General features: G+C 34.6%; 6 protein-coding genes across 6 annotated transcripts; 3 read left to right on the top strand and 3 right to left on the bottom strand.

The window, feature by feature from the left end:
* Window positions 1–914: 914 nt before the first annotated feature.
* LOC131173878 (protein yippee-like At5g53940) lies at window positions 915–4,186 on the bottom strand. The gene is made up of 5 exons (XM_058136499.1): window positions 3,999–4,186; window positions 3,606–3,649; window positions 1,451–1,559; window positions 1,265–1,320; window positions 915–1,185 (listed from the first exon to the last, which is right to left on the bottom strand). Exons 1-5 carry the CDS (start codon window positions 4,092–4,094, stop codon window positions 1,101–1,103), a joined length of 390 nt encoding a protein of 129 aa, XP_057992482.1. The 5' UTR covers window positions 4,095–4,186; the 3' UTR covers window positions 915–1,100.
* An 8,549-nt stretch (window positions 4,187–12,735) lies between these two features.
* On the bottom strand, window positions 12,736–13,776 carry LOC110655323 (ethylene-responsive transcription factor 4). Its single transcript, XM_058136497.1, has one exon. It carries the CDS (start codon window positions 13,698–13,700, stop codon window positions 12,999–13,001), a length of 702 nt encoding a protein of 233 aa, XP_057992480.1. The 5' UTR covers window positions 13,701–13,776; the 3' UTR covers window positions 12,736–12,998.
* Window positions 13,777–17,765: 3,989 nt separating this feature from the next.
* LOC110655319 (putative pentatricopeptide repeat-containing protein At3g15200) lies at window positions 17,766–20,902 on the top strand (the record flags this gene model as incomplete). The annotated part of the gene is made up of 2 exons (XM_058136496.1): window positions 17,766–19,396; window positions 20,765–20,902. Coding segments are annotated over 2 exons (1,635 nt in total), but the record flags the coding sequence as incomplete, so codon positions are not given.
* LOC131173876 (pentatricopeptide repeat-containing protein At5g18475-like) lies at window positions 20,799–22,393 on the top strand. The gene has a single exon (XM_058136495.1). It carries the CDS (start codon window positions 20,799–20,801, stop codon window positions 22,338–22,340), a length of 1,542 nt encoding a protein of 513 aa, XP_057992478.1. The 3' UTR covers window positions 22,341–22,393.
* Window positions 22,394–23,006: 613 nt separating this feature from the next.
* On the top strand, window positions 23,007–23,405 carry LOC131174090 (putative RING-H2 finger protein ATL19). The gene has a single exon (XM_058137149.1). The coding sequence runs from the start codon at window positions 23,007–23,009 to the stop codon at window positions 23,403–23,405; it is 399 nt and encodes a 132-aa protein (XP_057993132.1).
* Window positions 23,406–24,134: 729 nt separating this feature from the next.
* LOC131173877 (30S ribosomal protein S20, chloroplastic-like) lies at window positions 24,135–26,912 on the bottom strand. Its single transcript, XM_058136498.1, has 3 exons — window positions 26,625–26,912; window positions 26,207–26,373; window positions 24,135–24,487 (listed from the first exon to the last, which is right to left on the bottom strand). Exons 1-3 carry the CDS (start codon window positions 26,785–26,787, stop codon window positions 24,251–24,253), a joined length of 567 nt encoding a protein of 188 aa, XP_057992481.1. The 5' UTR covers window positions 26,788–26,912; the 3' UTR covers window positions 24,135–24,250.
* Between the last annotated feature and the right edge of the window lie 171 nt (window positions 26,913–27,083).

Genomic DNA, 27,083 nt, shown 5'->3' with positions numbered 1-27,083 from the left:
GAAAGAAAAGGCAAAGTAGTTAACTTTTTATGACTATTTTTATAATATAATTTTAAATTATTTTATTAATTTTAATATATAAAATTCTTATATTTTTATAATTAAATAAAACAACTAAAAATTTAAGAATTATTAAATAAGAAATTTATAAATTATTGAAATATATCTAATATTTTTAATTAATTAGTCATAATTTAATAAAGATATTTAAAAGAAAATTAAAAAAGAATTAAATAAAAAAAATTAATTTTTATATAATAAATATTATATAGCAAGACTAAGAGAAAATATATGCACATGGTATATCACAATTGATTTTATAGGTATATCATATTAATTGTGGCCTAATAATAATAATTCTGTGAATGAATAATATAAACAACAACAAATGAGTCAAGGATGATGAATCAATTCATTCAATAATAAGTCATATTTATTTATGCTCAGGTGAAAATAAGGAGAGAGGCGGAGAAGTAAATGGAATGGGAGAAATAAAATTATAATTTTTTTTATAGGTCAAATGTATAAATTGATGTCTGAATGACATCATTGTCCAAAGATTTATGTTAGTATTTCTATAATTATTTTCACTTACCTTTCCAAAAGTGTATCGATATGATCTATTAAATTATTTTTTAAAAAAATAAATAAATTTATGCTTAATAAGTGAAAAAAATAAAATTAAGTAGTTTAATAAATGAAAATAAAAATTTTAAGCGTCACCAAACTTTTTAATGAAAATAGGGGACAGTTTATGTAACTGATTTTTTCATATTTTAATGATTCAACTCAAAGGTTATTCAATTAACAATTTGGTTATTTTTTCTCATTTCTTAGGGGGTGGTCTACATCTCACTGCATTATTCTAGATTCATATGTGCTACCAGTGAGACCACCTGCTGCAGTGTTAGGAGTAAGCACAGAATCACTAATTATGATATTGCAAATTAGACCATTTTACACCCTGCAAGATTTATGCGTCCAGCAAGATAATGAAATTTCTCCTCAACAATTAAGAGTTTACACATTTGCTCAAAAGAAGTGTCTCGCTTCCTACTATATTATTTTGCACAACTACTTCACAAAGTTGAAGTTAGAACTTAAACATCTTCTCCGTCACTCATACTGGAATGTGTATCCACAAAGACTCCCGTCGACAAGTCCATTTCATCGACAATCCTCCCTCTGTTTGATAGACAAGCATGTATAGATGTATGATGTCAAGAAGATGACGAAATATTAATTTACAAAACAAGATATTTACCTTTCAAGAACAAACTTCCCTACTTTATACTTTTGACTCTTTTCATGTGCTGCCTCCTGGTAGGGAATCAATCACAAGATAAGATATCCTTAGTTCAAAATCAGCAATTGTTCAAAATCAGCAAAAGCTTGAATTATGTAAACTAAAGGAGGGGAGGAGGGCGGGGGAGAGAGAGAGAGAGAGTACATATTTCCAGCCAATAATTTGTCCACAACAGCAGCAAAATATATCTGCAACAGTATGCATTCCTGAAAGCATCGCTCTGTCCTCTAAGGCTCCAATTATGATGTTTACCCTGAAATCACAAACTCCACAGCATGCAGCTTTGTTGCATTATGGTATAGAAGACATTAAATTGCTCAAGGTAGGAACAAACTCCTTGTGTATTCGCTTGTGGAGCTACATACTGGAATGTGAAAATGTGAATGCACATGTACTCATACATGCATGCGTTGGAAACCAAGAGCTATCTGTCACAAGTCCCCTGAGGAAGATAACACTGCTAACTAATAACTACTAGTTCAAATTTAGGTGACCGTTCTTTATTTGTCCATATTTTCCAACAAGATACACAGTTTGAGTTCTCATAAGCTATCATAGGAAATTTGGAATAAATACTGTTAAAGCAGTGATCACTGTCCAAGCAAACCAAAATTAATATTAGCTAGCATGAAAATCAAACAAATTCCTTTTCAGTATTTACACAGAGATAAGCTGCAACTGTTTCAAATGATGAAAGAATGATAAAGAGTTAGTGGAAAAATCTTAAGTTCTTGCTGAAGGCTGAACATTTTGATGAGGAATGCCTTTTATTTCGTTTTCACATCTAATGCTACAATTGCATGACATTAACTCTGAAAGTTTCTTTCAGATTTCATGTGTTGAGGAAGAATGTACAAACAGAGATAAAGAACAGAAGCTGCAAAGAAAGAATCATGAGAATAAAAAACTGGAGGAAAGCATTTCCTGTATCCAATTAATTACAACTGTTCAAAAGGTATCTATCACACAATGCTTGTTCAGAACTATTTAATAGAACTTAGGCAGGCGATTACATGAGTTTATGCCTAACTAAATCACACTTTGGTAATAATCTGATAGGCTTATGCCTAAAAAACCTCAAACAGTAAACCATTGGCTGTTAAGGCTGTAGAATCAGTACAGTAGGAATTAGAAGTCATAAAAAAGAATAAACCTACGTTACTATTTCAAAATATAATAAACCTGCATTACTATTTCAAAATATACCATGTATCCCTCTCTAATTAGAAGTCAAACATTTGTGACTTCCAACAAAACCCACTGCCCGGGTTTTTATCAGCCATTGATATGCATTAGTTCTAAGATAACATAGAAAGTTACATACAAAAGCAAACACTTTTTAACTTAACGACGAAGAATTGTAACAATACCTAACAGTGATACTGCAAGGGGGAAAAATAATGGTTTTTTGCTTGGAGTTCTGTTCCATTGTGCTTGCTTCAGAATATTTGATATGAGGGGAATGGTAGAATTTGCAACAGTGTTAAGCATGAAATGAAATTAGCTTCCAAAGTTGAGAGTGTTGTGGAATTTATTATCAAATCAGTCCTTCCCACCCATTTTTAACTTTCTAATCCATCTTTTTTATTTATTTTCAGATTCCAGATTTTAGTTCAGCTGAGGTGCCTTTCTTATATTCTCCATATCTTGGGTTGTAGTTTGCAGCCCTCTTTGGTGCTTGTAGTGATCTATTACTAGTCAATAAAGAAGAGAAACTATAAGCACCAGTCCACTTCATGTAATTTAAGAACTAATTTTTCTTTTTCAGACAAGCACTTAAAAGAAGAGATACAGAATTTTCATGTACATAAAAAAATCCATGCGCATAATGGCAATAAGCCTGAACAATGAAGGTTATTCAACCAAGATAATGACTTATGCACAAGTATGCTACTTCAAATTCCATGGTATGCAAATTTCATTTGCCTAGACCGCAAACATTCAACCTTTTAGCCACTCAAGGAATATCAAATTCAACAGAACAAAACGCAGAATGTTAAAAGAAAACTTGCCCTATAAACAAACCATAAGGCATAAGCTAGTCATTTTTTCAGTAGAAAATAAAAAATTATAGTAACTATAACTGCAGCAATACTTCACTAACTGTTGATAGCTTGAAATTTTTGTGTTTTATAGGCAACAAAGGCAACAAGTTCTGTAAAATCAAATACTAAGAAATTTTGACCAAAAAATAATACCAAAAATCTACAGGTGGATCAATAATAAAACCACAATTCTCGTAGAATAAAGAATGAGCATAATGACTAAGCAGTCCATGAAAGAATAGTAAGGAACTCACACGTTATTGAAGAGGTATGCCTTTCCTCGGCGGCAATGGAAAGACTACAAATCAAAAGGAAAGGACGAGGTTTTTAACAATTCCATCAGAAAAGAACGACTAACAATAACCAGCAATTTATTAAACCACAAAACCCCATCTTCCCCTCCCAACCTCCCAAAAATAATAATAATAATAATAAAAAATTCATCTGATCTTCTTCTGTAACCATAGTTAATCTGCTATGCCATATTTGCGCCACCAAAATTATAAACTGCACTATTAACCTTCTCCAATACTTGCAAATATGCAGAACTTGTATCAAATATAGCATGTCTTCCTTATCCCAACTGCTAAAAGATTAAAGGGCACAATAATATGAGGGAAAATTCTGAGAAGAGCTCAGGGGATTACCCTTGAGACTAGATCAACTGGAAGGGCCAAGTGGGTACCACAATACTTGCATCTGTAAGATCTGCCTTCTAACTCCACCACAAATATCCTTCCCATGTCTTCTTTTTCCCTTTACTGCTGCAAATTTTGGATTGAGCGGTTGTTGCTGGTTTTTATTTTTGTTCTTGCAAGATAAGGAGAGAGGTGTGGCTGGATTTTGGATTAGATCAAGGAGGGAACACTGGCACTTTGACACTGACACTTGCTTAAAAACAAATGTTTTAAGAACACCTGTTTCTTGCTCTATCAGATCAATCTTTATATTTTATTAGAATCTTAAATTTAAGTCTTCGTTCAATAAGTGCTTTTGTTATTTAAAATTATTTTATAACATTTTTTAACAGAGTTAATTGCTGAAAAAGGTGGCGTTGAATTTTATTAATTAAACTAACCTTGTCGAATATATGGTTGGATTAAAATACCCTCTTCTCCATTTTAGTTCCCCTCCCCAGTTTTGATAGCCACACTCTAAAATGAGATCAAATTCACCCAATAATTAATAAATTATCAAATGAGCACCCAAAATGGTAGAATAATGTGTGGAGGGGGTTTTTCACCCAAAACAATATTTCATTGGTGATGGGCCTTTCACAGGATAGGGTTTGCTAACTTGGAAAAAGGCCAAGACTTTTAACTAGACCCGACCGTTGAGGTTAGTCTTCTAAGGCCAAGACCAATAAATGCACCCAGGACCACACACCTTATAAATTATTAAAAAAGATTTACACTTGATATAAAACCAATTCTATTTCAAAAAATAAAAATAAAAATAAAACCAATTCAGAAACTATTTAAAAATAATTTAAATATAATGAGAGTCTCTCTCTCTCTAAAACAAGTTAGTGAGAGTAGAGTTAGTGAGAGAATCTACTCTCTTCCCTAGGAGTTTGTCCCTTCACTTTTGCTTAATTTTACGACGTTGAGCATAGGATGACTCCTCTTTCTCTTGTACGGTAGTAGGTTTCCGCTCCATTAGGTGGATTGTAAATTGTAAATATAGTTTTTGTTGGGTTGCTTTGGCTGCAAACTTGAGGTTATAAAAGAGGAATTTACTGTTTGATTTATTTTTGGTTATTTGATTACTCTAGTTGTGTTTACGAAAGCGAAATTTGGCCTCTGGGTTATAGTGTTCTAGCACCTGTGAATGGAGGAAGAAGGACCCAAGGGTTGAAGAGTCAGCTTACTGTTTGAGCACCGTCTATTAGATCCAAAAACAGAAAATGGAACCAAAGGAATTATTTAGTTGGTTATATTCTCTTTATGTTATTTTTACTTTTCACGTGTAAATTGTATATTGATAGGAAACTGTTAGTTTGTTACATCCAAGTAACCAATTCTGTTATAGCTCTGTATGTAAATGTATTTACATAGTAATGAGAAAGCATCGCATTCTCTATAATCAAATTCCTTTATAAATTCTTCTTATGGTATCAAAGCAATTAATTCTCTATTCATTTAGTTCTTGAGAATTCTTTAATGGTAGTTAATACAGATCCTACACAAAATCCTTATAGCCCGTATTATCTTCATCCAAATGAGAATCCTGCACTAGTCATTGTGTCACCTATTTTTTCAGGATCCAACTATCATTCCTGGTCCAGAGCTATGCGAATAGCTCTTTTATTAAAGAACAAGCTTCGATTCATGGATGGTACTTGTCCTGCTCCAACGACAACAAACCCTTGAGATCCAGCATGAGAACGATGCAATACCATGGTACTTTTATGGCTAATTCATTCTTTATCACCATCCATCACTCACAGTATTATTTGGATAGATAAAGCAGCTGATGTTTGGCAAGATCTAAAAGAAAGATTTTCACAAGGTGATATTCTAAGCATTTATGATTTACAAGAAGAAATTTATGCCTAAAAACAAGGAGAAAGATCTGTAACTGATTACTTTACTGAGTTGAAAATTTTATGGGATGAATTGATGAATTTTAGACCCATTCATAATTGTTCTTATGAGACACCCTGTGCTTGTGGTGCTCTAACAAAGGTGAAAGATTATCAGAGCAAGATTATTTGATTCTTCCTTAAAGATCTTAATGATCAGTATGTCAATGTTAAGTCGCAAATCATGTTGATTGACCCGTTTCCATCAATCAACAAGGCATTTTCCTTAGTTATCCAGCAAGAAAGGCAGATCAACTCTTCAAATATTCATATTGAATCTACAGTATTGGTTAATAGGACTTCCAAAAGTGGTCAACATGATGCTAAGCCTCGATAGTTCTATTCAAAGAAACCAATTGCTGTAGTTACACTGCTCCTAATTCACCAGATACACGTTTTTGTACCTACTATGGAAAGTCAAGGCACACAACGGAAATGTGCTACAAGAAGCACGGATATCCACCGGGATTTTTTCAATCCAAAATCAAATCTCCTGCTCCAGCTGTGAATATTGTTGCTAATGTTACATATTCAGCTTTTGATTCAATTACAAATTATGCTTCTAAGGCAAATCCTAATGATCCGATATTTGGTATTACTCAAGATCAATATCAAAATTTATTGGCTCTTCTCTGATCATCAAAGCTTGATACATTTGTCAATATGGTTACTCCTCAAACTTCAAATTATAATACTAATCTAGTTTCATCTTTTGAGCCACATACAGGTATTCATTTTGCCTTTTATTGTCTTACTTCTCCTTATTAGTGGATTCTTGACACAGGAGCCACTGATCATATCACCTATTCCTTTCAATATTTTGTTTCATTTAAGCATATTTCTCCTATATTTGTTACTCTTCCTAATGGTAATAAAATGACTGCCACTATTTTAGGAGTTGTTAAATTTTCTGAACAATTAATTCTGCAAGATGTTCTTTACTTACCTAAATTTCATTCAATCTTATCTCTATCACCAAATTAACTTCTCATCTCTCTTGTTGTTTGATTTTTCAAAAACAAAATTGTTTCATACAAAGTCTCGCCTTGGAAGACTATTGGTATAGTCAAGTTTGCAATGGGTTATATGCAATGAAAATAATCCTCATGCTTCCTTCTTTACACTACCACAAGTTTTGACACTTGGCACTACCGCTTGGGGCATCCATCGATTCACGACTCAAACTACTTCAAGATCACTTGTCTAGATTTTCTTCTTCCAATAATGACACTAGTGAAATCACACCGCCAAACAAAAGAAATCACCATTCACAAATAGTGAAACAAAAACAAATAAGATATTTGATCTCATTCACGAGATATCCGGGTCCATTTTCTATTTCGTCAATTCATAATCACAAATATTTTTTTACTATTGTTGATGATCATAGTCGATATACTTGGTTGTATCTTCTTCAATCCAAATCTCAAACAAGAAATGCTCTTTAAAATTTTTGCTCTATGATTGAAACTCAATTCTCTACCTCTATTAAAATTATTCAAAGTGACAATGGTATCGAATTTGTTATGCCTGATTTCTTTATGTCCAAAGGCACATTACATGAAACCACTTGCATTAAAACTCCACAACAAAATGGCACTATGGAGCGCAAACACTAACACATATTGAATGTTGCTCATTCTTTACTTTTCCAATCTAATTTGCTTAAGTTGTATTGGTCTTACTGTGTCCCTCATGCTGTCCATTTAATAAATAAACTTCCCTCTGCTCTTCTTGAAAACAAGACACCATATTAGTTACTTTATGATAAACCACTAAGTTTTCTTCATCTCAAGGTTTTCGGTTCTCTTTGTTTCGCGTCTACCCTTATTGCCAACAGATCTAAATTTGATCCTCGTGCACGTAAATGTGTCTTTTTTGGCTTCAAACCAGGTACCAAAGGCTATCTTCTCTTAGCTTTCAAAACCAGAAATATTTTCTTATCTCGTAATGTCATTTTCCATGAACACATTTTCCCCTTTCATTATTCTCCCCCAACTTCTTTACCACCTATTTCTCTTCCCTAAGACACTTCTCTTCCTTTTACTGATCCAGTGCCTACACTTTCTCCACCTCTACCACTACAACAATATTCTCGAATCAAATGCACCCCAACCTACTTAAGGGATTATCATTGCAATCTCATTACCAACACAAACAATACCACTAATTCTTCCATTACAAGTAAAATTCTTTATCCTTTAGATTCAGTACTTTCCTATTCTAAGCTTTCTTCTTATCACAAACATTTTGTTCTTAATATGTCTTTACATTTTAAGCCCAAAACGTATAATCAAGTTATTAAATATGATTGTTGGAAGGATGCTATGCAAGCTGAAATAAAAGCTCTTGAGCAAAACCATACGTGGATCATTATAGATTTACCTCCTGACAAGCATCCCATTGGCTACAAGTGGGTATTTCGAATCAAATATAACACTAATGGTACTATCGAGCGCTACAAGACTCGACTAGTTGCCAAAGGTTATACTCAAATTGAGGGAATTGACTACTTTGACACTTTTTCACCTGTGGCCAAAATGACAATAGTTATATTATTATTAGCACTAGCCACAACTAATAATTGGATTTTGGAACAGCTTGATGTTGACAATGCTTTTCTCCATGGTGATTTGAATGAAGAAGTTTATATGCTTCTCCCTCATGGTTTTCACAGCTTTAAATCTAATCAAGTCTGCCATCTTAAAAAATCCCTTTATGGGCTTAAACAAGCTAGTCGCCAATGGTTCTCTAAATTGCCCCACGATTAATTTCCCTTGGTTATCATCAATCTCTAGCAGATTATTCATTATCTATTAAGTAGGATGGTGTGGATATTACAATATTGCTGGATATTACAATATTGCTGGTTTATGTCATTCTGAAATTCAAAGTGTCAAGTCTTTTCTTAATCGACAATTCAAAATCAAAGACTTGGGCTAGCTTAAATTTTTTCTTGGTCTTGAAATTGCTCGCAATTTAGCAGGCATTACTATCAATCAACGAAAATATGCCCTTGATCTTCTTTCTAATATAGTTTTCTTAATGTCTAAACCTGTTGCTACTCCTATGGACTCAAAGCTTAAATTGAGCAGAGATAATGGTGATCTTTTGTCCGATATTTAGCAATACAGGCAATTGATTGGGCGTTGGTTGTATTTAACTTCCACACGTCCTGATATCACTTTCGTTGTTCAGCAATTTAGTCAGTTCATGGATAAGCCAACAAAGCAACATCTCATTGCAGCTCATCGCGTGTTACGTTACATCAAAGGTACACCAGTTGCTGGATTGTTTTTTAGTGCACAAAGTTCTTCTCAACTAAAAGCATTTAGTGACTTTGATTGGGCTGGATGCATCGATTCTAGAAAATCTGTCACCGGGTATTGCATATTCCTTAGTTCATCTCTGATATGTTGGCGAGCTAAGAAACAACCAACTGTGTCTCGAAGTTCTTTAGAAGTTGAATACCGTGCCTTAGCTAGTACTACCTGTGAATTACAGTGGTTGTCATATCTGTTAAAGGATTTGCATATTTTACATCCTCAACCTGCTCTTCTTTTCTATGATAATAACTTTGCTCTTCAAATTGCCGCTAACCCAACCTTCCATGAATGAACAAAATATATTAAGAATGATTGCCATCTTGTTCGGGAAAAATTACAACTGACTCATCAAGTCACTTCCTCTTTCATCATCCGCTCAACTGGCAAACATTTGCAATAAACCTTTAGGTGCCATTCCTTTTCGAGACATTATTGCCAAATTGGGAGTAGTCAACATTTATTCTCCAGCTTGTTAGAGGGGTATTAGATCCAAAAACAGAAAATAGCGCCAAATGAATTATTTAGTTGGTTATATTCTCTTGCTATTTTTACTTTCCACGTGTAAATTGTATATTGATAGGAGGCTGTTAGTTTGTTACATCTAAATAACTAATTCTGTTATAGCTCTGTATATAAATGTATTTACACAGTAATAATAAAGCATCACATTCTCTGTAATCAAATTCCTTTCTAAATACTTCTCACCGTCGCTGCTTCGTCTGACTGCATGAGAGTAAGAGGCCATTAGAGCTGTCTCTCTTCTTACTCTTTCTTCTCCTAAGGTGATATGCTCTAAGCCGCCATAATTGTGTGCTTTAAGTCGTTCGTCTGAGCCTATATGTGTGCTGCTCGACTCTTAGGTCTTATTGTGCTAGGGTCACTTAAATAAGGTTTTAGCCATGCATGACCATGGCCGAAGTTTCAGTACATTTGATCTCCCACCCGATGATGATTTCCGATGAAGAGGCGAGGCTCTGCTCCTATTGTGACGTTGGTTTCATTTGTCCAGTTTCTAAGTTAAGCACTAAACCTGTTTCAACTATGGCTTATTCGGATGATGGTCAAGAGTCTGGGTTGGATTTGTTGTGTCTAAACCTTTTAAAACTAATGACTTTTATCTATTTGGGCTCCAATGCCCTGTTCTGATACTCTATATATATGTTGACCATGGGCCGTACTCTGTACTAAGTTTTAAGTCCTGTTTATTGTTAAATAAAATTCCATCTTTGGGAGTAAAAATTAAAATAAATATAAAATTAATTCACCCAATCTAAACTATTGATTTTTTCTTTTTTTTTTTTTTAAATTTAACTATATATTTTTTGAAATTTCGATTTGGTTTAACATATTACGAGTCCATAAAAACCCATTAATAAAAAAAATAAATAAAGTATATAAATTTAAAAAATTTATAAAAATCATAAAAAGATGGTATGATCCCTTAGCTGCCCAACAGGCCGCAGCTTTAAAGGCCGTCACGCGCACAAGCAGCCGCCCAAGCCTTTTTGGCGGTTGCTTTTCTAAAATTTCACTCATTCAGAGCGCTCCACGTTTCAACAACTATGCTGTGCTTCCGTCACCCGCGGGTCCCTTTATTAAATCATCCACCGCCGACGCGCCGGTTTCAACTGTCTACCACCTATCAACACAGCATCACACACGTCCCCTTCTCTTTCGTTACTCGTACATTCTTCACGTGAGTGGCCCACGTGGAGGGTGTTCATTGGGTGGTGTTCATTTCATTGTACCCACCTCATGCGACGAAAGGAGGAATCTTTGAAAATGGATTTGTAGAGGACAAATTGGAGGGAGTAGGAACCCACCAAAAGCGGCAGCCGCACCTCCTCTCACTAAACTGTTTCACACGTGGACCGCTCTTGTCTCCTTAAAAAAAGAAACTATTACATAAAATATTTCAATTAAGGCGGCCTACTCTTATTTAAAGTAATTTCTACCCTAAAAATTATTAGCGTTTATCAATTTTAACCTTCATCTAGCTTCAATTTCCTTGCCTATCAAAAAATAAACAGCAAATGAGAGAGAGACCCACTATGGATGGATAAAAAGGAAAAATAAATAAATAAATACCTGCAGACCACCGACTAAGCAACTGAAATGGATTAAATTAAATATAAAAAATTTTAGCAACGAAATTTAATTAAATTGAACGTAAAATGGAGACTGAAATCAAAAGTAAATGAATTCTTTAATTTAGTTCCGATCTAATTTTAGAATCGGACCATGGCCATCGACTTCCTGCTCGTTATTTCTTTGTCAGAGCAGCACAATGTAAAAAATACAAGCAAAAATCTAAGAGAGAAACATTTTAAATTTCAGAAATTAAGAGGTCCAAATTGCAAAGAACTTTGATGTAAGCGAAAACCAGAACCCAAAAGCTATCATTAAAGGTTTTATTGGACGGTAAATCTGCACGTGACGACAACCCGAATCCCGACATGTTCCTCGTCAACACGGAATTAAAGCCCTAGGCCCCATACCGCGTGGACCCCTTCTCGCCGCACTGATTTGGTCTCTCTCACTCAGTCAAACAGAAATAATAGCGGTTGTCGGCATCGCCTGTAGTAATGTAATCTCAAAAATACTAGGGATTTTTATTTTTTTATAACATAAATTTTATTTTATAAATAAAAATTATTATATAAATTACTATTAAAATTTAATTTAATAATAATATTTTTAAAATATAAATAAAATGAGTCAACTAAAGTATAATAATAAAAGAGGCCAAATAATTACAGAACCCACAGGTAACGCCTATATATAGGCCCCACGAGAGAGCCCTTATCCAGCCGTCGGATCGACAACTATTTTAGAGATCTGTGCCAGAAAAGGACAAGCAAGTACGCGAATCACGAGTAGACATTTAATGACCCGCGAAGAAAGGGACCAGGATTAGAACCCCATTCTTCTCATCACGAGGCCGCCCTCTGCCGTTCTTAGCACCCTTCTCTTTTACCCTTCCTTTTTTTTTTTTTTCAATTTTCCTTTTTTTTTTTCTTCTATTTTTCAATTTGTAATAATATTCTATAAAATAATACCAACAATAATAACAACAATTTGTGTGGAACTGTGGGTTACGCAGGGTGGACGGGGTCCACGTGTGAACCAACCAACCAATCAAACTGCCCACAATGCCGGCGACATGTCTGTTCGACACTTGTTCGCTACATATACAAATAAGATACGCAGCCAAAATCCAACCAAGTGAAAACAAATTTGGAATTTTGGAACCATCATGAATTCCGTTTGGTTACTGAGAAAATTGCAAAAAATGAAAATCTTCTGATTATTCTTGCTTCTATTGTAGTCTGATAAACACAACTCACCAGGGATTCAGGACCCCGGTTGACTTTTTGCATTGCTTTACCTCGGCAACCAAGCAGATATACCGTGAACAAATCAAAGTTTGAAAAACTCGATAAAATGGAAAATGGTAAAGGAAATTGTTAAAAGTTGATTTAAAGATGAAAATTTATGTATTAATGAATTTAACACTAACAATAAAAACAGTAGAAACAACATTCGAGAAATTCATGATTTCTCAGTTGCTAAAAAAACACATAAGCTTTTGCTTGGGTTATCTCTCTTTACATACATAATAAAAAAGATACGTCAGTTTTCCTCCGGTCTCGACTGGAAATTGAGCTTAAAGACAACAAAAAAGGGGGGACCAACGCCGAAGCCCAAAACAAATTCCCAAAAACCAGATCTTATAATCAGGCAACTTCTGCCGGGGGGAGGTTAAGATCCAGATCAAGTAATAATCCCTTCTTACAAGGGCTACGATCATGGTCATAATCAACAACAGATGAAGAATCTGAATCACTCTGAACCCCACCGTTCATCATCCCCGCCGTCCGATCAAATCTGCACGTGTTAGCGTTAGTATGATTTTTATTCTCCCCGTGAGCAAGGGCATCGAAAAAGAAAACTGGGCTACCAACCGCCGCGAGTGAAATCCATGCGCTCCCAGGGAAGCTAACACCGTTGGGGAAATGGCTGTGGCAGTGATGGCTGGGAACGTTGAGAGTAAGATCCAGAGGCGGTGGGGGAGAAGCAGCTCGTGGAGGTGAAGGAGAGGAGGACTCTACGGTACTGCTCTGGCTTGGGCTGCGTGCGACGGTCACAATAGGAGCGGCGGAGGAGGCGGCAGCATTGTTAAGCTCGGAAACTGAAGGAAAATTAGTCTTGGCTTTGGAGCCGCGGAACTCACGAGCAGCAGCATCGTAAGCACGCGCGGCCTCTTCAGCAGTGTCGAAAGTGCCGAGCCAGACCCGGGTTTTCTTGCCGGGGTCACGGATCTCGGCGGCGTAACGACCCCACGGCCGCTTCCTAACGCCTCTGTAACGGATCTCCTTGACGGTGGAGTTAGGGGTGGGGCTGCTGCTAGCGCTGTTAGACCTGTCTCTTGGAGCCATCTTTCAAGCCGTTTCCGCTACACAGAGAGAGAGAGAGAGAGAGAGAGAGAGAGAGAGAGAGAGGAGAATGCTCGATAGGCTGAGTTTGCCACATTTGGGTTGGGTTTTATAGATGAGAAAATTATCGTAGATTTAGTACATCATATAGTGAGGATTAATTAAAATTTTTAATTACGTAATAAAAATTTTTAATTACGTAATAAATTAAATCTATTTAAAAATTTGTGCTTATTGCAGAATAGAAAAGATAAAGGTGGGGTTTGAAGGTTTAAAGCTACGCTCCTTTTGCGGTGGGTTTGTGTTGTGCATGTACGTGCGTGCGAGTCAAAGATAGACAACGTGGCTTCTCTTGCACGACCCACGCGAGTGAGTCCACTGTCTAATCAAACTTTGACACGTTGGGTTTTCCGCCCCGCCAGCTCCCTGTGTTGGTAATTTACCTACAGATCCTATGGAATTGATTTTTTGAAGGCATAATCAACCCCATCCCATCTTAATTAACAGGCTAATTAATTTGTCATTATGGTAAGAAGACCAATTCCATGTACTTCCATTCTAGGCGCTTGCTTTCCATTTTTCTATGATTTTGCTTTTTGGAATGAAAGTTGGCCAATGTTCCTTACAAATTCAAAAATAAATTATGGCTGATTTTTTTTATAATTTAAATAAAATCTTTTGGACTCAAAAAAAGAAATTAAAAACATGTTTCGTTAAATGTTTGTAATCAATCATCAATTTACTAACTAGTATTATAAGACCAACATTTAGAAACTATATATTTAAATTTTGATCGTTTTGATTATAATTTTAAATGTTGAGCCTTGAGTTATGAAATACTATGCAATCATCATAATGAATACCTTCAAAAAGTGATTTTAAACCCAAATGCTAATAAATGACTCTCAATAGGTATTTATAACTTGCATAATACTAATAAATTTCATAAAATCTATTGAAATTCATTTATAAAGTTACACTTTATTTGATTTGTAATATAATTCATTTAAAATTTAAAATTATTAATTTCATAAAATATATCCTATTAACTTTTGTTAATATAAAAATTAAATTCAAAATTTCTCTATTTATTATATTATAAAAGTAAAGAAAGATTAATTAAATTATTTATAATTAATTTTTTTGATAAAATTTATTTATAAGTAAGAATGAATTAAATTAAATGGATTAGAAAACTACATTAAATAATTCATTTTGATATTCAATATTTGATACATCGAATTACAATCTCGTAATAAGCTACCGCAATATATAGCCTAAAGTGTTAAAAAAAATCTCCAATTTTATTGTAATAAGCTATTGCTCGCGGATTAATAAAAAAAAGGTACACGCGTGAAAAAACGTGTCCGTGCTACGCCCCCCTCACGTGCTAGTGAATCAGTCACTTTTTTCAGGTAATTGGGCTCAGTCAACGAGAGTTTTGACCATTCGCTTTACCAATTACTACAAATTTGCCCCGCCGCCCTGCCTGCCGCATCCAAGTGAAATTCAATTATTGCTTATTTCAGCAATTATCTCATACACCAACTCTCATCCTAACATCAACAAAGTCTTCTCTTCTCACCGCTAGATCCCCCGTTTTGACAACGTCAACGCCCAAGCAGCATGAGCCGGATCAGCAACTTCCATGCGGATTCGGGACTCCTACACACGCGGCCATAGGGCGGAGAAATTGTTGGTGTTACAGAGATGCGGTCATCCAAATTACTGTTTGCAAAAAGGGACACGCAAACAGTGGCGGCACGCCTCGCGCAACACGAAAAGACCGACTCCACCGCCTTCAGTTTTTTAATTGGTTTCTTTTTTAAGCTGCGTGTCTTCATATAACGCGTGCCACGTTTCTCTATTTTTTTTGTGGTTCTAACTCCAAACTCCAAAACAACATATAACCTTTTTAGTTCATTTATGATAATTATTAAATAAAAAATTACGAAATTTTATTAATTATTAAAATTTAAATTTTACATTATTTTAAATTTTTTGATGGCTGTCTTTAAGTTACTGATTAAGTATTGGCTATTTAAATTTATCTATTTTTATTGTTATATAATTTTAGTCACGTACTGGAATTTTATCATAAATAATGGATAATTATATATATTTTAATTATTATTTTTCTTTAATCATAATAAAGTTTTAGTATGATGAAAGTAATTAAAAGATTTTAACTATTTCTTAACGAGTATTTTAACAAAAATATTAGAAAATTTCATTTTCATTATTTTATTGTATATTTATTTATTTAAATACATCATCGTTCTATATTAAAAATTTTTAAAATATTGAAATTGAAATTATTTTATTGTCTAAACATCAAATTATTGTGTTTAAAATATATAAATTTATTAAAAAATTGATATATATTTTTATAATAATAATAATAATAATTATTATTATTATTATTATTAGACTTTTCTTACACACTCTTTTTCAAATTTTTGACACCATGCATTATAAATGTGTTAATATCATTTTATTATTTTATTTTTAGGAATTTATTAAATGAAAGGGGTGGCATAAATAAAATAAAATTAAATATTTTATATTTTATGCTAACATTCTATATATCTAAATGACTCCCAATTTCAAATATATAAGGCACTCCCTCCATCCTATTATAATAGGTAATTGAGAAAAAATTTTGTAATTTTATTTATCATTTTACGAAATTAAGAAAGTATTAATTATTTTTTTTTCAACTTTATCCACATCTATTAATATTTCTAATGCATTTGTCTTTTCTTAATATTTCAATGATATTATAAGAATATTTTTAATTAATTATTAATTAATTTTTTTAAAAATGCTATCCAATAATTTTTTCAATATTTATATAAAAATTTTAAAATATTATTAAAATAGGACGGATGGAATAAATATTAAATCTTATACCATAATTCCCTCAATAAAAAAAATCCTATACCATAACACTAGGGTTTACTTTTAAGGCATTTTTGGAATAATTATTATGAAATTTGGTCTAATTCTTTTTATTTTGTAGATTATTGTTGAATTTTTTTGAAATTTAGGCTTTAATTATTATTATTATTATTATTATTTAAGAAATGGCTTAGGTTCTCCCTCATATTTTTGAAGTTGGGCCCAGAAATCTCATAGTGGGCTTTGGTTGAGCAATCTCGAAAAGCTGAAACGAGCCCTCCTCCGTCTCGTTTGATTCCCTCGAGCCTTTTCCTCGCCTCTCTTGCAGATGCTTACTGCGTAGCTACTCCATCACTCCATTCCCTTGTGCTCTCTCTTTATTCTCTTGGTCATGGGTCATCGCTTATACTCGTCAATTACTACTTCAAAAGAGTATAAGCAGCCATCACAATACCATCCTCGCGGCAATCTAACACCCAACTCTTTCTCACGCTAGGTAAAATCTACCATCCTAATTGCGTTTTTCTTAATGGGTATGGGGATGTGATATTGAGATTGTTCTTATTGGTTTTTGGCTTTTTTTATGGGATTGAAATTGATTTTCACAAAGGAGTTTAGGTGGAAATATGAAGAAATTAACTTAAAAATCCGTCTCTTCTCATTTTGTGTTCTGTATGCAAGGTGCTTGTGAGATAATTTATCATTGATTGGTCTTTCTGTTCTTTGTGGGCATTGAATTGAAGTGTCTTAGTGCTCTATTTGGCTTTATTTTTAGTTGTGCTTTTCTATTCTTTTTTCGCCATTTTGGTGGTGATGAATTTACATATCACTTTACGATTTGAAAGCTACTCTACTCATGTAAACATCACAATCTTGATTTGATTCTTATTTTTTGTTATTTCAGAGGTCGGGTTCAATACTTTCTTGGATTTGGACGAATTTCAATCCTGATTTTTAGCTTTTGGGTTTAATGATTTTCATCTTTTCAAATTACTCTTGTTTTTAGGACTTGGAACTGCGTTGTTGTAGCTCTTTCTGTATTCTGCTTGAAAAAGAAAGGGGAAAAAAAAAGATAAAAGAAAAGGGCTTGAGAACTGATTTTGATTTGCGGAAGTGTTGGGCTACCTTGTTAATTTGTTTTGCTAATAATAAATCCACCTAATAAAAATTTACAAAATGCCTCCCATATTCCAACAATTCAAAACCATTTTATGGCAAAACATTTACTTGAAATCCAAATTCAAATGTCCAACCATACCCACAACTTGCCGCTCTTTCCTTGTTTACATTCACTATCTTCACATCCCACATAACCGAAATCCTGGAGAGTCCAAGTCCCCATTCAAAGCATTTCACTTTGTTCATTCGGTTGCTAATTCCCTTTCACTAACTGCACCCCAAAATGAACCTGCCAATGAACTAGCAATCCAAGTCCAAAACATCTTCGAGAATTACAGAGACAGCCCCACAAGGAAGATTGAGCTTGCTCTCAATCATTGCTGCCTCACATTGACAGAAGATCTAATCTTGAACATACTGAGGAGGCACCGATCTGATTGGAAACCAGCTTTTATATTTTTCAACTGGGTTTCTAAAGGTGGCCAAATTATTTTGGGTTCTGGTGTTTATAATGAGATTCTTGACATTCTTGGAAAAATGAGGCGGTTTGGGGAATTGAACCAAGTGCTTGATGAAATGTCCAACAGAGGGGGACTTGTCAATGAGGAAACATATAGAGTTCTGGTTAATAGATTTGCAGCTGCACATAAGGTGGAAGAGGCAATTGAGGTTTTCAATAAGAGGAGAGACTTAGGGCTAGAGCTTGATTTGGTTGCATTCCAGAAACTTTTGATGTGTTTATGTAGGTACAAGCATGTAGAAGTTGCAGAAACTTTGTTTTATTCTAAGGGAAATGATTTTGGCATGGATATAAAGACGATGAATATTGTTCTGAATGGGTGGTGTGTGTTAGGAAATGTGCATGAGGCAAAGAGGTTTTGGAAAGATATAGTTAGCTCTAAATGCAAGCCAGATTTGTTTACATATGGAACTTTTATTAAAGCATTAACCAAGAAGGGAAAGTTAGGCAAAGCAATGAAACTCTATCGAGCAATGTGGGAGAAACATTGCAAGCCAGATGTGGTGATATGCAATTGTATTATTGACGCATTGTGTTTCAAGAAGAGGATTCCAGAGGCCTTGGAGGTTTTCAGGGAAATGAGTGAACAGGGTTGTTTACCAAATGTGGCTACCTACAACTCGCTTATCAAGCATTTGTGCAAAATTCAGAGGATGGAGAAGGTTTACGAGCTTTTGGATGAAATGCAGGACAAGAAGGGGAGCTGCATGCCAAATGATATAACTTTCAATTTCTTGCTCCAGGCATTGAAGAAGCCAGAGCAACTTCCTTGGGTTTTAGAAAGGATGGAGAGGAATGGATGCAAGATCAATGGTGACACATATAACTTGATCTTGAAATTGTATGTGGCTTGGGATTGTGAGGAAAGAATAATAGGTACTTGGAATGAGATGGAGAAATATGGTTTGGGACCTGATCGACGATCCTATACCATTATTATCCATTGGCTCCATCACAAGGGAAGAATTAAGGATGCTTTGCATTACTTTTGGGAGATGAAATCTAAGGGAATGGTTCCAGAGCCAAGGACTGAGATGTTGGTCAATGCAATGAGTATGAAGTCGAAAGAAAATGATGCTGAACAAGAGGAAAAAGGTGCAATAAATAGTAAAAAATCATCAAGTTCTATGCGCAAAAGGATAAGGAAGATTAGAGCAGGGTAATCTTGCTTCAATTTTTAAGTGTTATCAAGATCATGTGATTACCTTCTGTGGGAGAAAGAGAAATTAACTGAAATATGGATGTATAAATGCTTGAAGATAGTGAGCTCCACGTTTATCTTTGGGGCAAGAAACAAAAGTCAATTTCATCAAATCGTATCGCAGAACTGTTTTGTTGAAGACTCATTTCTAAGTGATGCTTTTAGGAGGTAACAGGATGACACATTTTGTGGGCCGAGTCCTCTATTTTTCCTTATTAATACTGAATCTTGGTGGCAACAGAAAAAATGTTATTGATGAAAATTATGTTATGTGATGACTTTTTTTCATTTGGAAAGGTTGTTTTTCAAAGTTTCAGAAATAAAACTTACTAAGTTTCAGAATATGGCTTGCAATTTATGTGGCAATGTGAAGAACTCAACATAAAAACTTGTCTCTTCTTTCATTTTGTGTTCAAAGAATTTTTAAGCTAATCTATCCTCAATTGGGTTTCTTTGTCCTTTTGGAGCATTGCAAGTATCATAGTCTTAATTTTGCTGCATTTTCAGCTTTGATTGCCTTTCCTTTTTTTATTCGTTTTTCCTTGATCTTTATGGTGGTTGTGAATTTAGAAGAAGTCATGAAAATATTGCAACCTTGATTTGATTGTTATTTTTTTTTCTTTAGAGATGGGGTTTCATTCTTTCTTGCATTTGGCCAGATTTTTGGTTTGGGGTTTCTTTTATTGGTTTTCATTTTCATCATTTCAAATTATTCTTGTTTTTGAGGATTTGGAAGTGGGTGGTTTATTCCATTATATATACTGTTTCAGAAGAAAAGGAAAAAAGGAAAACAGAATGAGAGCTGCTTTTGATTTAAAGAAGAGTTTGGACCACCTTGTTAATTTGGTTTGCATGTGATAGTGTATCTTCTTTTGACTTTGCTTGACTGGTAGCCTTCTCGAAGTGTATGCATGAGTTGCTGGTCTCTTAAAACTTATCTGGTTTACTTAGCCAAAAGGAAAAGAAAGATGTCAAGAGAAAAAGATAAAGAAGCCAAGTTGATCAGAGGGACATGTGCAGTCATTTTTTGTACTCAGATTTATTCTGTTTATGTTGTATTTACAATAATCATTGAGCATTCTTCAGCGAACAGATCTGCACATGTGCTAGAGCTTATAATCTTCTCAAATGATATGTCACTTGATTTATTCTCCTTTCCTTGGTTATTGTTGTTGTCTTTGTCAAAGCCCTCATTTAATGCTGTTTTTCTCTAGTCACAATGTATGCTGAAGATGATTATGAGTTGAATTAATGTGTGTTGGTTTTAAAACGTGCTTTTTGATAGACATTTGAAAAAGAAGGCTAATAGGTTGTTATCTTTTTCAGATGATGAAGTTATATAAATGGTGCTGCAGTTTTCATGAATTCTATGAGAGGTTTTGGCCATAAGTTTCGTTCATTCACTACTTCTGCTTCAACTCCATCATATTCATTTCCATGGATCTCTCCTCTTCAATTTTCAAAGGCAACTCATGTACAAGATTTACCAACTGAAACCTCAAACACCCTTGTGGATTCTCGGAGAAAATCAAAATTCATCTCTCACGATTCTGCCATAAATTTGATCAAACATGAGAGGGATCCACAACATGCATTAGAAATTTTCAACATGGTAGCAGAACAAAAGGGTTTCAATCACAATCATGCTACCTATTCAACCATAATTCATAAGCTTGCTCAGGCCAAGAAGTTTCAGGTGGTTGATGCACTGCTTCATCAGATGACCTATGAAACTTGCAAATTTCATGAAAATATATTACTTAATCTTATGAAGCATTTCTCTAAGTCTTCTCTGCATGAGAGAGTGCTTGAGATATTCTATGCAATTCAGCCAATAGTTCGTGAGAAGCCATCTCTCAAAGCCATCAGCACGTGTCTCAATCTGTTGATTGAAGCAAAGCAGATTGATTTGGCCCAGAAAGTTCTGTTATATGTCAAGGGGTGTCTCAAAGTAAGACCAAATACCTGTATTTTTAACATCTTGGTCAAGCATCATTGCAAAATTGGGGATCTTGAATCTGCCTTTCAAGTTTTGAAGGAGATGAAAAAGTCCAGTTGGACTTATCCTAATTTGATTACCTACTCAACTCTGATGGACGGGCTATGCAAAAGTGGAAGACTTAATGAAGCAATTGAATTGTTTGAGGACATGGTGGCAAAGGATCAGATATTGCCCGATGCTCTCACTTACAGTATTTTGATTAATGGCTTCTGCCATGGGGGTGAAGTTGATAGGGCCAGGAAGATAATAGAGTTTATGAGAAATAATGGATGCAACCCAAATTTATTTAATTATTCAGCCCTGATGAATGGATTTTGTAAAGAGGGAAGGTTTAAGGAGGCCAAAGAGGTTTTTGATGAGATGAAGAGCTTTGGCTTGAAACCTGATACAGTTGGCTACACTACATTGATAAATTGTTTCTGTGGGACAGGTAGAATAGATGAAGCCATGGAGTTGCTTAAAGAGATGGCAGAAATGAAGTGCAAACCTGATGTTGTAACTTTTAATGTGCTGCTTAAAGGTTTGTGCAGAGAAGGCAGGTTTGATGAGGCTTTTGGGATGCTTGAGAAACTAGCTTATGAGGGTGTTTATCTGAATAAAGGGAGTTACAGGATTGTTTTGAATTTCTCGTGCCAAACAGGTAAGCTGGAGAAGACTTGTGAACTGTTGGATTTTATGCTCAGTAGAGGCTTTGTACCCCATCATGCAACTTCAAATGAGTTGTTGGTTCGCCTATGTAAAGCTGCAATGGTGGATGATGCTGTTACAGCATTATTTGGATTAGCAGAAATGGGGTTTAAACCAGAACCTGATTCATGGGCTGTTTTAGTTGAACATATATGCAGAGAAAGAAAATTGTTGTTTGCATTTGAACTGCTTGATGAGTTAGTTACCAAATAAGCTGGCAATTCTACACTGTTTTAATCTCAATCGATGAAATTTGCAAACTTCAATTCTTGTTGCTTCTTTGTAGCGTAATTTACTAAAGTAGCCATCAATTGATGCGAATTAGAAAGTTATCCATTATTGTAATTTAAATGTTAAAGACATTCTCATAGTTGCATAGATCAAAATCGATAGTCTAGCAAGATGTTTGTTAGCATGAATTTTCTTTTCCACTAAAAGAAAACAATTTAATTAATGTAATGATTGGTTATTCATTTTACTTAATTATTTTCCACCATGGAAAATGCCAATGGATAACTATAAATAACTAAAATAACTACAATTAATATATTTATAATTATAATTAACTAGAATAACTAAGGTTATAGCTAGTTTAACCAAAATTCTTCCTTTTGATTACAGTATTTTCTTATTAGTTTTGAACTAAGTTTCTTTTAATTGATAAAAACTTTAAAACCACCAGATTTCTATAAAGAAATTAAATAGCAGCTGATTCAAGCCTTGATAATCATAGATACACTCATTTCACCACATCCACATCTCAAGATGATTCCTTCAGATTTTGTATTCTTACCTTCAAATCAGCAAAACAATTTTGTTAATGTGATGGGTTTCATAATTATCATCTTAGTCTGCATAATCTTATTATGCATTGTTATCATGGCAATAATTTTTTTCGCTTTTTATATATCGTTTAAGTATATCATTCGACCTCTATTTTTGAATGATAGCCTTAATGATCTTGAACTTGGACGGTTTATATATGATCAAGATTTAGAGTCACATGAAGAGGAAATACTTGATGAACTTCCAAGCAATATGGAGAACGAAGTAGCAAGAATGCAGTTCATTGATTGGTTGTTGCCGTCTGTAAAATACGGAGAAGAAATGAAATCGAAACATGAAGATTGTGCAATATGCTTGGATGATTACAAAGATGGAGATTTATGCAGAATTTTTCCATTGTGCAAGCATATATTTCATCCAAATTGTATTGATGTCTGGTTGGAGAAGAATTTAACATGCCCCATTTGTCGTCAGTATATTTTTGGCATTTGATGATGAGTTTCAATGTAAATTTTTTACACGCTAAAAATCTCTCTCCTCTTCTCTTTTCTCCTATTCCTTCAAACAGTGTAGAATCAGAAACTTCAAATATGAATTTTGTAAATACAAAGGATCAAATAAGCAATTTTCAGTACACTAACATACTTCTCAAAAGTAAAATATAAATCAGAAAGGCAAATCCAGAGCAAATTCAAACAAAGGATAGGCAAAGAAAATATATTTCATCAGTTGTGATAATGACTTGGAAGAACCCAAAAATCAAAATGGAAGCACCTTGTTCTGAACTTTCTTCGCTACTTAAAAATTATAGGGATATTTATCACATAAAATAACAACCTACAGTGTACTGATCAGGAAAAAAAAAATTTAGTAAATTCAATTCAACTTTCAAAATTAAATAATTCAATTCAGTTCAAATTATTTAAAATAAATAATTTTTTTAAATTAAAATAATTAAATTCTTTTATTACATACATAGAAATTGACAAAAAATTTTAACTAAATTAAATTCTTATAAAATTGTTCCAAACAGGGAATTTAGAAAACTTAATTATATTTTCAATATACTAAAAATATTCTTTTATAGCACCTGATATTGCAAAACAATTGAATTCATAGAACATTTAAACTTGATAGTCTCCATTCCAAATAACAAAAGGTAAAGCCGGTTAGATGATCAGCATATATAGCAATTCCTAAGGAGGACAAAACAAAGAAAGATGCCTGTCAAACGCCCCGAAAGGAATTATACATATATAACAAAACAAAGTAAATATCTTTCATACATAAAACTCAAAAATCCCTCTCCCATGCTCCTCTAATTTAAACCAGCTGTCCTAACTGGCAGTTGCTCCTGCAGGAGCAGGGGTATACCAGCCGTGGTGAATCTCTACCGCCTTTTTTCTCCTAGCAAGTCGCGACTTTCTACGCGCTCCAGTATTTCTATGCAATGTTCCCACTTTTACAGCCTTATCAATGACTGAGTATGCCTCTGCAATTAGTTTTTCAATGGGAAGGACCTCCTCTGCTTGTGCATCGGGTTTCTTCCTCAAATCATCTAATGCTTCCAACACCTGCAATGGTAGCATACAATTTATTAGCAAACTTAATAAAAAAGTTGCACATATATCCTTCCGACCATGCCAGGGGCATAGGTAAAAAAGATGACGACAAAAGCATCTTCTATTATTTCCATTCGAGTCGTAGTCAGTGCATAGAACCATCCAGCCATCTAATAATAATTGCGCTTATCAGTATGGACTTCTTGTCTAAACAGCACTCCAACGGTAGTTCATTTATTATCCAGCTCACACATGAATCTCCCGTCTTCTCAAGAATTGTTCAACACAAAAATGCTGCAAACACTAACTCCACAGACATGAAGTTTTAATTATCTAGTTCTGCTTCTCTCCCCCTCCTCTCCGCCGCGCCGCGGCGCCCCCCCACCCCCCCCCCCCCCAAGCTCCAACGTTTTTTTTTTCCTTTGTGTGTGTGTGTGTGTGCATAGGAATTAGATTAGGGTTAATAATAAACCTAAAATGTTACTTTCAATCAAGAAATTCAAAGCCATCATACACAGTCTCTTAGAGTTGAAATTACTAGAAAATGATAATCTTAGCCAAATTATAAAAGTTGACGAGGGCTCATTTTTCAATCTTGCTTTCTGACTCAAAGACTCAAAACAGTTTGTAGAAGTTCTTGACGTCATAAATTAGCCTGTTCTTTGAAGGCTGGTCAAGACAAGGCCTCTGAAAATAAAGGGATGTTGCAGTTCCTAGCTCAACTGGGAATTGGGATCAAGCTCCATTTCTAAATTTGAAGTATATCAGAATATAACGTCAGCACATAACATAATAGACAGGATCCACAACATTTATTCTTTTGTATAAACAATAGCAGCTTGTTGTTCCCCAGTGAATTCTTTGCTTCAACCGTTCATGAAGCAGAGAAGGCAGCATCACCTGGGCAAGCCAACATATAGACTTCTCACCAACAATGAAATCGAGAGACTAAAAAAGATTTGCTTGAAATCTTAAGGCCAAGAAACCAATTTCAACTCCATGACCAGATTCATATTGTAGCTGCACCAAAACTCGATACTTTTCCTCAATAATTAACTTGTGAAACCTTTGATTCTAGGCAGGACTCTGAAATTTTGAAATTTTAATGTGCTGCTGAAATGGACACATGCATACTACGATACCAACTACAGAATAGTTGGCAATATATGGCCAAAACTCAGTAGGAAGCGAGAATTCATGGCCCAAATTCAGAATCCGAGAAACCATACAAGAATAAATATGAAGGTCAATATATTGTATAATCCTATCGCCAGATGTTTCTCCTAAAGGTGAGATTCCTATTTTGGATTATGTACTATACCCTTCTCTACATGACTTTGGCTTCATCAATTCTCCTTCAAGTTCTGACACAAAGCCAACAACTGGAGGAATTCCAGCTTCTACAGAAATTATATTGTTTCAGGAGATACAAGCATTACTTCCTCGAATCTGACAAACTATAAGATATTTTGCGAGACAACTAATCTTCTTTGCTCTCTCTCTAACTCCCAAAAATAAACCTGTGCTTGTTATGAGCATCAATTTCACGACAGTACACCAAGCTACAGAACCCAAAGATGACCACGATTACTTAAACAATTCATAAATAAAAAAAAAAGTAAATCAAATTTATCAAAAAAAAAAAAAACCAATTCCCAAACAAAAAACTGAACACTCAAGAAAAGTAATTTCACAGAACTGAACCAAAAGAAAGAAGGGGGCGTGGGTTACCTTCTTCATGCGGGTTCCAATTTCAGACTTCCGTGCTTTATTGTAAATCCGCCTTTTCTCAGCTTGGCGAGCTCTCTTTTCTGCAGAATCAGCTTTTTTATTTGAAGCCGCTTCACAAACGATTAAATGCCCAATTGGCCTTCTAACTCTGCTCATTGACAAGCACCCTAAAAAACAAATCCACGAAAACCATTGATCTATATAACAATCGGACAAAAACCCACTTAACAACATATAGATAGGTTAAAGTGGTTCCTTCCCCATGACAATATACAACGAACAGATTTCGTATTTCTCGGAAGCCAAACAAAGCAAGTGGATACATGCACTTCACTGGGTTCTTGTAGAAGACACATGATAAGATAATTGTAATGCAATTGAGAGAGGGAGAGATGAGAAAGGGCCATTACTGCAATACCTTCGTTGAACACATCGTGAGAGAGAGCGGAGGAGAAACTGAGAGACCTGAAAGTGGGACAATGAGAAGAAGAAGAAGAAGAAGCAGAGCAAGTGCTATTGAAGGAGATGTTCTTGAGCTTCGTAGGAAGGGCCAAGCACGAAGATAAAACAGCAGCTGCCATATCTGCCTATCTCCCTGTGGTACAAACTGTAGCTCTTGCAGAACGCTATTCTGTGGAGTTTCCGCTCATCCAGGGAGGTGTAGATGAACTCGCGTCAAGCGGATAGAATGGCCCTGTCACAATCTCATTGTGAAGTTGTTTGGATGCTACTATAAAGTGTGCCCGTACCCGAACAGGATAAATTTTTACGCTTTTGAGAATATAACACCTTATTTATTTATTTATTATTATTATTATTCGAGAGAATTACTTAATCCGATTATTTCGTTAAAACTTAGCTCACCTTAACAAGGAAT

This window comes from Hevea brasiliensis, chromosome 15 (assembly GCF_030052815.1).
Source record: "Hevea brasiliensis isolate MT/VB/25A 57/8 chromosome 15, ASM3005281v1, whole genome shotgun sequence".
NCBI lineage: Eukaryota > Viridiplantae > Streptophyta > Magnoliopsida > Malpighiales > Euphorbiaceae > Hevea > Hevea brasiliensis.
The sequence above is the reverse complement of the archived record's forward strand: the minus strand, read 5'-3'. Positions and strand labels throughout refer to the sequence as shown.

Bases quoted from the DNA above. Each gene is read 5' to 3' on its own strand.
- LOC131173878 (XM_058136499.1), bottom strand. From the start codon at position 4,094: ATGGGAAGGATATTTGTGGTGGAGTTAGAAGGCAGATCTTACAGATGC. The intron at 3,650-3,998 runs GTAATCCCCTGA...TTTGATTTGTAG, and splicing joins CAGTTGATCTAGTCTCAAGG to TCTTTCCATTGCCGCCGAGG. The intron at 1,321-1,450 runs GTACTCTCTCTC...ATTCCCTACCAG, and splicing joins AAATTATTGGCTGGAAATAT to GAGGCAGCACATGAAAAGAG.
- LOC110655323 (XM_058136497.1), bottom strand. From the start codon at position 13,700: ATGGCTCCAAGAGACAGGTCTAACAGCGCTAGCAGCAGCCCCACCCCT.
- LOC131173876 (XM_058136495.1), top strand. From the start codon at position 20,799: ATGAATTCTATGAGAGGTTTTGGCCATAAGTTTCGTTCATTCACTACT.
- LOC131174090 (XM_058137149.1), top strand. From the start codon at position 23,007: ATGGCAATAATTTTTTTCGCTTTTTATATATCGTTTAAGTATATCATT.
- LOC131173877 (XM_058136498.1), bottom strand. From the start codon at position 26,787: ATGGCAGCTGCTGTTTTATCTTCGTGCTTGGCCCTTCCTACGAAGCTC. The intron at 26,374-26,624 runs GTATTGCAGTAA...TTTGTTTTTTAG, and splicing joins TCACGATGTGTTCAACGAAG to GGTGCTTGTCAATGAGCAGA. The intron at 24,488-26,206 runs GTAACCCACGCC...CTACCATTGCAG, and splicing joins TTGGAACCCGCATGAAGAAG to GTGTTGGAAGCATTAGATGA.